Source organism: Trichomycterus rosablanca, chromosome 3 (genome assembly GCF_030014385.1).
Source record: "Trichomycterus rosablanca isolate fTriRos1 chromosome 3, fTriRos1.hap1, whole genome shotgun sequence".
Lineage (NCBI taxonomy): Eukaryota > Metazoa > Chordata > Actinopteri > Siluriformes > Trichomycteridae > Trichomycterus > Trichomycterus rosablanca.
Window position 1 is genome coordinate 5,325,952 of NC_085990.1, and position 10,580 is coordinate 5,336,531.

General features: G+C 42.5%; 1 protein-coding gene across 1 annotated transcript; it reads right to left on the reverse strand.

Annotated features, from left to right (window-relative positions):
• Positions 1-23: 23 nt before the first annotated feature.
• Positions 24-9,841, reverse strand: gba1 (glucosylceramidase beta 1). Its single transcript, XM_062992519.1, has 11 exons — positions 9,772-9,841; positions 9,608-9,686; positions 8,391-8,588; positions 6,940-7,086; positions 6,035-6,168; positions 5,534-5,706; positions 3,938-4,175; positions 3,558-3,782; positions 2,894-3,057; positions 1,718-1,834; positions 24-1,283 (listed from the first exon to the last, which is right to left on the reverse strand). The coding sequence occupies exons 2-11, from the start codon at positions 9,666-9,668 to the stop codon at positions 1,178-1,180; spliced, it is 1,563 nt and encodes a 520-aa protein (XP_062848589.1). The 5' UTR covers positions 9,669-9,686; positions 9,772-9,841; the 3' UTR covers positions 24-1,177.
• Between the last annotated feature and the right edge of the window lie 739 nt (positions 9,842-10,580).

Below are 10,580 nucleotides of genomic sequence, written 5' to 3' on the forward strand. Positions count from 1 at the left end.
CATGGACTTGTTAGAGCCAAAGCTTGCATTTACATTCAGAATTGTGTTTATTCAAAATCATTCATCTTATGCACAGCATACATACAGTTCAGTCAGATTTTGTGAAATTCATCACTGCAATTTGCACAATAATAGAATTACAGATTGGTATTGATTATACAGTGTGCACACTGTGACCACAATGCCAAACTCTTCTGAAAAAGACAATTGGCCTTAAGTGAGGGGTAAATCTATAAATACCATGTTTACTCATATTTTTCATTAAGATTTTATCAACTTTTGCTGACTAAAAGACCATAGCAATTTTGTTACAAAAGAATATCATTGGGCAGCGCAAATTTCACGGCACTCCTGGGTGACATACAGTGGATTTTGACTTTTATTGTGCTGTGGATTTGATGTTGATTGCCCATTAAACCCAATCTACTGTTAAACTCACTTTAATCCCCAATAATGACAGCGTGAAAATGTGTTTGAGATCAGAAATGGAAATCTCTGCTTCACAAAAGTACGGCAGAGTTGCAAGACAGCCAATAAAGGATTGAAGAAGAACATTAAATGGTTTGATGTTTAAGTGACTTAGTCTAAAGCCCAGACTAAAACCCCATTTAACATGTGTGGAGAGACCTAAATATGCTCATCCATCACAAGACTGTAATCACTGCCAATGGGGCCTGTACAAGGTATTGAATACAGGGTCTTAATATTTTTGTAAATATGAGATTGGTAATACATTTTGGAAAACTGTAAAACATGTTTGCACTTCATGATAAAAAGGCAAATATATAAATTACAATCGAATTCACAACACAAAGTAAAAATTAAAGGGGTCTGAATCCACTGTAATGAAAATCCACTCTAAACTAAATCTGGAAAATGGTTTATCTAGAATTCCAACTGTCTAAAATGAGGGACCCCTGAAGTACCCAGATAAAACATTAAACATTGCCATAATTAGTGAACCATCTGATTAACAACTATCATTTTATTTTAATTGTTAATCAGTGTAAGAAACAGTATGTAATTGAAATGGCTTTAATTATGATTAATAACAATCATAACTGAAATAGCTGAGGGATCAGTATTTTGAGTGTGATTAGACTGTTACTGGAAGCAGAAACATGGAGCCTAAAGTCTTGTGTTGTTACTCCTGTCCTTGATTAAAGTGCACTGGTAATCAGGACGTGGCCCACAGCAGGGTAAGGATGGAGTGAGGAGGAGCGCTGGCTGGCAGAAATCCCAGTGACTGGTCCCAAACTTCAAACTTCACCTCAGCATCAGATCTGTAGATTTACACAAACCATTATAGAAGTGTGTTTCTTGTAGAAAAGGTGAACATATTGTCCTCAAGGAAAAAACACAAGCACAAACGGTACATGAGACTGTGTAGTCTTTAGATTAATTCAGGTGTTACAAAATACTGAACAAATTTTAGCCTACACATCTTCACTCAGGTAATTAACATTAACATTTAACCTGTCCCTGGCAGGTGAAGAGAAGCGATCAGCAGCTGCACGCATGTTAAATACCATGTGGGAGTTGACCAAACTTGGGTCATCACTTAAGTAAGTGCATATATTTTCAAACATGGCTACAGATGTGTTAAACCTAATGGATTGAGAGTAATGATCACAGCTCTTCTGAGAAACACCGGTAAGCATGAGAGACAGTTTTTGTTGCCCGTCCCATGTTTCTTTCATCATCTTTTCTTACTGACCTGTTCAATATGATCAGCACTGCTGAGCCATCAGGTCGGATGAAGGCGCTGCTTTCCAAATCGGTGTTTTGTGAAAGGGACACGCCCACTCTCTGAGACCCCTCCAACAGAAATTTGCTGCAATAAAATCATTTATCAGTTCATTTAAATGTAAACATTTCTCCAATAAAATAATAAATCCAGCCTTAAAACACATGAGAATTGATTCATACTATATTTGTAAATAGCATTGTTAACATTAATCACAGTCATACAAGCATTATTTATTTACTCATAATTTACATTTTCGGCATTTAGCAGACACTTTTATCCAAAGCGACTTACAGTATATTGTCTAAGCAATTGAGAACCTTGCTCAAGGGCCCAACAGTCGCAACCTGGCAGTGGTGGGGCTTGAACCAGCGACCTTCTGATTACTAGTCCAGTACCTTAATCACTAGGCTACAACTGCCCTAAATGATACATGCATGTATTTACATTTGCAGCATTTAGCAGACACTTTTATCCAAGTGACTAACAGTTATAACTGAGTACAACTCAAGTGATTGAGGGTTAAGGGCCTTGGTCAGGGACCCAACAGGTGCACCTTGGCATTGGTGATGCTTGAACCGGCAACCTTCTGGTTACTAGTCCAGTACTCTAACTGCTGAGCTACCACTGTCATTTTAATTTATATTGTATTTATATTTTTTTACTGTGCAGAATGTTGAATTGACCATAGGTATGAAATTTGTTTAACGCTGGGTGCATGCTCACCAGTTGGTTTATTTTATTATACAGCATGATCTGGGTTTCCTTTCTTTCCTTTTTTGAGACAGGGCTTATCTTATTATATTTAATTTCTGCAATTTCCCTTTTCCGTCCACTTTCTCTGCTGCGGCTGTGGATGTTTTGTGTCTTTATTTTATTACTTTGTTTCAGTTATTTTGGCCAATGTTGTTTTCTCGATACCTTTTTTGGTTTGTGGCTTTTTAGCCTCACTATTGTTCTACCGTGGTTAAACATCTTGCAACCTGGGTTCACTGGCGCAATTCACCCTGTTACAGGTGGTTAATTAGAAATACTACCAGACAACCTTCCCTAACTTCATAACATGAGGATGTGCTTTTAAAAACTGGACTGAAAGAACGTTTGGCCACAATCACCAGCAGTCACACTGTAGAAAACTAATCTCACCTGAAATGGGCCATGCTATAGAACGTCGGTTGCTTATAGAAGACATCTTTGCTGGGGTCCACAATAACAGTGCTGTCCACAAAATTCTTAACCCAGTTTGGTCCACCTCGTAGATCAAGTGCTAAGTTCCAGTCAGTCCACCCCGTCACATAGTTATTCAAGTCCTGTAGGAACATCCAAAAATGTTACACTATATGGACACCTGCCTATGAGCTTGTACAACACCCTGTTTAAAAAACAAATGGTATTAAAACAGAGTGACCTCTATGTGATCATTTTAGCTATAACAGCAGCCACTCTTCTGAGAAGGCTGTCTGTGGGAATTTGTGCAAAAAAGCATTTGTATGGCTGGGCAATGATGATGGTCAAGAAAGCCTCAATGGATGTTCTAGTGCTTCTTGCCTTTCACCCAATTAATCGGACCCACCACGACCCAGACCAGGTCTTCTTTGTCATAGTGGGGGTCTGCAGCGGTGAAGGAGGTTATTTATTTATTTATTTATTAGGATTTGCTGTGAGGCGACAATGCTAACCACTGAGCCACCATGCCACCCCGCGGCGCCCCGGTGGAGAAAGTTAATACAACTAGATTCAACTTTAATTAAATCCACATATATAGCGCACAAAAGAATAAGGGGTCTAAATGCTTTCAGAGTCCAGATACCTCTATGATGTCGTGGGCATAATCCTCAGCTCTTTCCCAACTGCCCAACCGTACACCACGGTCAAGACTGCTCCAACCAGAACACGCCTCCGTGCCAAACAGGAAGTACTCTGGATATAGGCTATGTGTGGTGGCCAGAGTGAGTCTGGCAGGAGTGAGCTTGTCCCAGTACCAGTGAACACCAATTCCATGAACGTAGCGAGCAGCATGAATGTCACTCAGAACCTACAACAGCAAAGAAAAAAACAAGAGTACAATACAGAACATTTCTCTTCTTCACACTGTTGCTTTCGATACAACTTCCAACTACTTCCAGCTACTAAGGTCTGATGTTTTCAGTATAGTCTGTAATGTTTCCCCTTTTTTGTTCCCCCTCTTACCACTTTGGCCCAGTGAGGAAGCAGCAATCTCTGATCATCCAGAATCATCAGTCGGATTTTGGCAAATGAAGAAGAACTGAGAGCAGGACCGAGGTCCATTGCAATCCAATCACGCTGAGTTTCTGGAGTAAAGCCCATAGCCTGGAAGCTATAATTTGTCATTTCACCCGCTGTGGGTTCGTTTCCTGTTGTCAAGCCCCAGAATGAAAGGTTGTGCTTTGCGTATTCTTCCAGAAACCTGAAAGCGGAGTAAGAAAAGAGGTTAAGTGTGAGAATGAACAACAAAATAGAGGAAGTGAACACCTTTTTATGATGGAGTTTTTCCTGGCGCAACAATCAATTCACTGTATAGGTCACGGTCAAGTTTATAAACACGGTATGACCAAAAGTATTTGGAAACCCCTAAAAATTTAGTTTAGGTCTTTCAGGCAGCCTGATTTCTACAAAGTGTATGAAATCAGTAATCATAAGTGAATCCATTAATTATATGCTACCACATTTGTGACAACAGGCCCAATCCTGTTTTAATACAGCTATTCCTCCAGGTCTGTATAGTCACATGTGGTTTGCAGTGAGTCCAGGCTTCCACTGAACACCTCTGGGATGTATTGGAATGCTTATTAAAAGCCAGTTCTTATTTAAATTTCCACAGACAGGCTCCAAAATCTAGCGGACTGCCTTCACAAACGAGCTATAAAGGGGGAGGAAAACTCCATACCGATGCCCATGGTTCTAAACAGGATGTTCTACTAGCTCAGCTTGTCCACCATATTTTTGGCATTTGGTGTCTAAGCGTCTGGGTCATTATCTGGACTGGATGACTGGTTTTGTAATAAATAAATCCATTATTATTTATATAGATTATTTCATTTTCATGGTTTTACCACCGCTTTATACTGGTTTGCAGGATCGACGTGGGTCCAGTTTCACCAGAATCACAGGGCAAGACGCAGTAACACATCCTGGACAGGACGCCAGTTTATTGCGAAGCCTTAGCCATTGCCTCGCTTCAGCCATTAATAATCACGTCTGTGTGAAGACACCTGACCGGCTGATAGCACCCCTGGGGATCCAAACAATGGACACACCACTCGAGAATCTCCTGGGTGGCTCGGTGGGTAGCACTGTCGCCTCACAGCAAGAAGGTCCTGGGTTCGATCCCCAGGTGGGGCGGTCCGGGTCCTTTCTGTGTGGAGTTTGCATGTTCTCCCCGTGTCTGTATGGGTTTCCTCCGAGAGCTCCGGTTTCCTCCCATAGTCCAAAAACATGCAGTCAGGTTAATTGGAGACACTGAATTGCCCTATAGGTGAATGTGTGTGTGTCTGCCCTATGATGGACTGGCGCCCATCCAGGGTGTTACTGTGTGCCTTGCGCCCATTGAAAAGCTGGGATAGGCTCAAGCACATCCCCCCACGACCATAATTGGATAAGCGGTTAAGAAAGTGAGTGAGTGAGTGAGTATTGATCGATTTCTTTCTTTGCTCCACAAAACATCACTCTGTCCAGATAATGACCATCCATGCCTTATACATAACAATGAACACTATAATTCTGTCAAAGTGTGGTATTTAAACACCTTCGATATCGTTCAGGTACCTGATATAGTACTGTGCCCAGGTTTTATGTTCCTTGCCGCCTGGATGGCCCTTAAGTGAGCCTTTGCCAGTGAGTGCACCATTGGTCTTCAGCCAGGCCGGAGCGCTCCAGGCAGAAGCGAACAGAGACAGAGGACGATCAGACAGCGCTTGTGCCCGCTGCATTATGGGAATCTGTGAAGGAATGAATACTAATTAATTACTGTATTTCATAAAGCACAAAGTCAGGACAGGCTGCCAAACAGTTGCAGGACTTCAGCTACCCCACCAATCGTATGTGTAGAAGTCTGGCCAGCCAATAGCACCACTGACATTGGAAGCCAGGATCTGCTGCGCTGCATAAGCACCTACTTTTCTTCTCATGTAAAGCACTAAAGATGTTTTGTGACTTTTCTTTCATGTTTCTGGCCTATAAGTACATTAAGTACACAAGATGACTGAGTTTATGTGGAATGTGTTTGGGAATTAGAAAACTTTGCACATATTTGTTCAGGACTGTCACCTTCATATCTGTGTCTTCCTTTGCCAGACTGAAATTGAGCAAGCTGTAGTCTCCGGCCAAGTCAGCGTACGTGTATAAACGAGTGGAAAAATCACAGCTGGCCATGGGCACTCGGACCACATTGTACTCTATTCCTACAAAGACAAGAGATTAATTTTTTAGACATTATTTTAATTATGTGGATTATTTTTTTATTATATTTATAAATTTCCCTTTTTCTCCCAATCCAGTCCTTCCAATTACCCAGTTGTATCTCTTCCACTGCTGCAGACCACTACCCTGACCGAGGTGGGCACGTGGCCCCACTGACATGTACAGTACTGCTCTATATTATTCTCCATCTCTATGCAGGCAGCATCAACCAGCCAGTAATGAGGAATCCCTTCTGCCTGCCATCCATCAGACATAGTCAATCATGTCTGTAAAGGTCGATAGCAGAGCTGAGCTCCGGTTTTTTCCCACAGTCCAAAGACATGCAAGTGAGGTGAATTGGAGACACTAAATTGTCCAAGACTGTGTTTGATATAACCTTGTGAACTGATAAACCTTGTGTAATGAGTGACTACCGTTCCTGTCATGAATGTAACCAAAGAGTAAAACATGACGTTAAAATCCTAATAAAACAAACAAACAAACTCAGTACTGGTAAGCTACTCAGTACTGGTAAGCTATTCAGTACTGGTAAGTTAGCCTACCCAAACTCTAACTGCTGCGCCACTCGAGCACAATTACGTGGATTATCAACCAAGCAAACAAAAACAGCAATGTTAGTTTCAGATATTTATTATTTCATTATCTCACAAAGACAAAACCAATTTGTTACAGCTACAAATCATTCAAGATTTATACCCGTCTAATTTCTCATCTCTTTTTTTGGAGTTTCTCCTCATTAGCCCTGTTCTTACCCTCAGGGGAGAAGTATTGGCGCAGAAGCTGGTCCTGTGCCTTGGCAGACAGAGAGAGGATATTCATGGAAGCCGCATCCGTCACGGCTGCTCCGAAGCCCTTAATATGCTGGTACTTTTCTGTAGGGACCAGAGTCAGCCTAAGAGCTGAAAGAGACAAGAGAGAAACTGTGATACAGATCTGTTCTCATCACGACCTGCAGCATCTTCTAACAGTGAGCTGACCAGCTTGTATTCTCTCATCATGTGTGGCAATAAGCGGATGCTTTTATTAAAAACAACTTACAATTACAATTCGAGCAACTGAAGAGCCAACAGTGGCAACTTGGCGGTGGTGATTTAACAGGCAATACTAGTCTAGTACCTTTTTTTCTCCCAATTTTCCTCCCAATTTAGCACACTCAATTTGTCTTCCGCTGCAGAGAGATATCAGATTGCATCCGAGGAGAGCACGTCGCTGTACACGCCTCTTCCGACACGTGTACAGCCCTCCTGCATTCTGCACAGGTGTCTCTTCCGTCAATCAGGGTCCTTACACAGCGTATGAAGCCCCACCCACCCACACATAGTCCGGCCCCCACCCTGCAGATACGGTGGCAAATTAGTATCTGCTGCAGGCACTGCCAATTATGCCCGCCAGATGGCGCCCAGTCGACCGGTGGCAACACCAAGTTTCAAACCGAGTAGTTCAGAAACTCGATGCTGGCGTGTTAGCGGAATATCCCGCTGTGCCACCTGGGCGCCTACTAGTCTAGTACCTTAACCGCTAAGCTATCACTGCCACTGCCAATAGAGTAAGCGCTGAGCGTTGGACCAACTTGGACTTTTTTGGGACTGGGACATGTTCAAGAACACCGAACCGCAGCAACAGGGAGAAGACCAGCAGTGGAAGGTGAAGTTCAGACCTTCTCCTGACCCTCGGGTGGACTCGAATACTTCTGACCCCATCTGAACCCTGTGTGTGTGGAGATCTAAAACTAGCACCGTATATCCAAAAGTATGTGGACACCATCCCATTCCGAAACCTAGAGCACTGAAGTGATTCTTGAAAGCTCTCCTACAAGGATTTGGGAGTGTGTGTGTGGGAATTTGTATGCATAAAGAGTGTTTGAGGTCAGGCACCGATGTTGGTCAAGACCTGGCTCACAATCGACGTTTCAATTCATCCCAAAAGTGTTCAACAGGGTTAATTGGGACATCTGACCAAAACCACCACTGGTGCATTCACACTCCCGGGAAAACACTTTTCACAATATTTTAGAGTGTGTCTGTGGGAATTTGTATGTGTATTTATTTAAAAGATTAAAGACTCTTTTGTAGTTACTTTTTTTGCAATGTTTTATTTTATTTTATACATTTTGTCATATAAACACATTTTTTACGTTCTATGTGACAGAGAACATGATTCTGCACATCTTCCCATAGATTCCAGATGCAGATTAGTTACTCACCGGCCCCAGTGCTGTTCCTCTGCACCTGACCCTGCTCTCTCTGAAGCCGGCTGCCCGCCCTGCTGCTCAGGAATGACAGGAACTGACCCACAGCTGGTAAGCTAACACGGCCCACTGAGTCGCAGTGTGTTGCATTACATTCACACACCACTGAGCTCTGACCGAATGACCTCGCGTTACACTCATCACTGCCAACTGCTACAGATACAGGTTTGGCGCACACACACACACACACACACACACACACACACACACACACAAGATCAGTAACAAACAATAAAGAATAAACTAACCTGTGCTGGATGTGATCAGTCCTGTTAGAAGGATAAACTAACCTGTGCTGGATGTGATCAGTCCTGTTAGAAGGATAAACTAACCTGTGCTGGATGTGATCAGTCCTGTTAGAAGGATGAACTAACCTGTGCTGGATGTGATCAGTCCTGTTAGAAGGATAAACTAACCTGTGCTGGATGTGATCAGTCCTGTTAGAAGGATAAACTAACCTGTGCTGGATGTGATCAGTCCTGTTAGAAGGATAAACTAACCTGTGCTGGATGTGATCAGTCCTGTTAGAAGGATAAACTAACCTGTGCTGGATGTGATCAGTCCTGTTAGAAGGATAAACTAACCTGTGCTGGATGTGATCAGTCCTGTTAGAAGGATGAACTAACCTGTGCTGGATGTGATCAGTCCTGTTAGAAGGATAAACTAACCTGTGCTGGATGTGATCAGTCCTGTTAGAAGGATAAACTAACCTGTGCTGGATGTGATCAGTCCTGTTAGAAGGATAAACTAACCTGTGCTGGATGTGATCAGTCCTGTTAGAAGGATGAACTAACCTGTGCTGGATGTGATCAGTCCTGTTAGAAAGATAAACTAACCTGTGCTGGATGTGATCAGTCCTGTTAGAAGGATGAACTAACCTGTGCTGGATGTGATCAGTCCTGTTAGAAAGATAAACTAACCTGTGCTGGATGTGATCAGTCCTGTTAGAAGGATGAACTAACCTGTGCTGGATGTGATCAGTCCTGTTAGAAGGATGAACTAACCTGTGCTGGATGTGATCAGTCCTGTTAGAAGGATAAACTAACCTGTGCTGGATGTGATCAGTCCTGTTAGAAGGATAAACTAACCTGTGCTGGATGTGATCAGTCCTGTTAGAAGGATAAACTAACCTGTGCTGGATGTGATCAGTGCTGTTAGAAGGATAAACTAACCTGTGCTGGATGTGATCAGTGCTGTTAGGAGACACAGGATAATCATATCTGCTCCTCTCATACTGCCAGGCTCAGATACCTGCTCAATAGAATAGCACCAAATACAGTCAACTAATTCAATAATAAATCATACAGTATGAATATTTAAATTCGTGGTTCTTTACCTTTTTGTTCAGTTAAAACACAGTAATTTCTCTCTGTCCATGTCTCACCCGCTTGTGACTGTCAGCAATATTTGTAAATAAAGCAAAAACTTCCTGGTCATTCGGCATCTGCAATCACATGGCCATCACGTGACAAGCATATTATAACAACCTCACACCGCTAGATGTCAGCAAAACACACAGAGACCAAAATAATGTAGCATCATTCATTCACTCATACATTTACTGAGAAAAAAAACAGGTAAATTGTATATATATACTGATCAGCCATAACATTAAAACCACCGCCTTGTTTCTACACTCACTGTCCATTTAATCAGCTCCATTTACCATATAGAAGCACTTTGTAGTTCTACAATTACTGACTGTAGTCCATCCATTCTTCAATGGTCAGGACCCCCACAGAGCAGGTATTATTTAGGTGGTGGATCATTCTCAGCACTGCAGTGACACTGACATGGTGTTGGTGTGTTAGTGTGTGTTGTGCTGGTATGAGTGGATCAGACACAGCAGCGCTGCTGGAGTTTTTAAATACCGTGTCCACTCACTGTCCACTCTATTAGACACTCCTACCTGGTTGGTCCACCTTATAGACATAAAGTCAGAGACGATCGCTCATCTGTTACTAGTGTTTGAGTTGGTCATCTTCTAGACCTTCATCAGTGATCACAGGACACTGCCCACGGGGCGTTGTTGGCTGGATATTTTTGGTTGGTGGACTATTCTCAGTCCAGCAGTAACAGTGAGGTGTTTAAAAACTCCAGCAGCGCTGCTGTGTCTTATCCACTCATACCAGCACAACACACACT

Coding starts and splice junctions, on each gene's coding strand:
- gba1 (XM_062992519.1), bottom strand. CDS start 9,668: ATGAGAGGAGCAGATATGATTATCCTGTGTCTCCTAACAGCACTGATC. Junction 8,589..9,607: donor ACTGATCACATCCAGCACAG/GTTAGTTTATCC, acceptor CTGTATCTGTAG/CAGTTGGCAGTGATGAGTGT. Junction 5,707..6,034: donor AGGAAGACACAGATATGAAG/GTGACAGTCCTG, acceptor ATTCCTTCACAG/ATTCCCATAATGCAGCGGGC.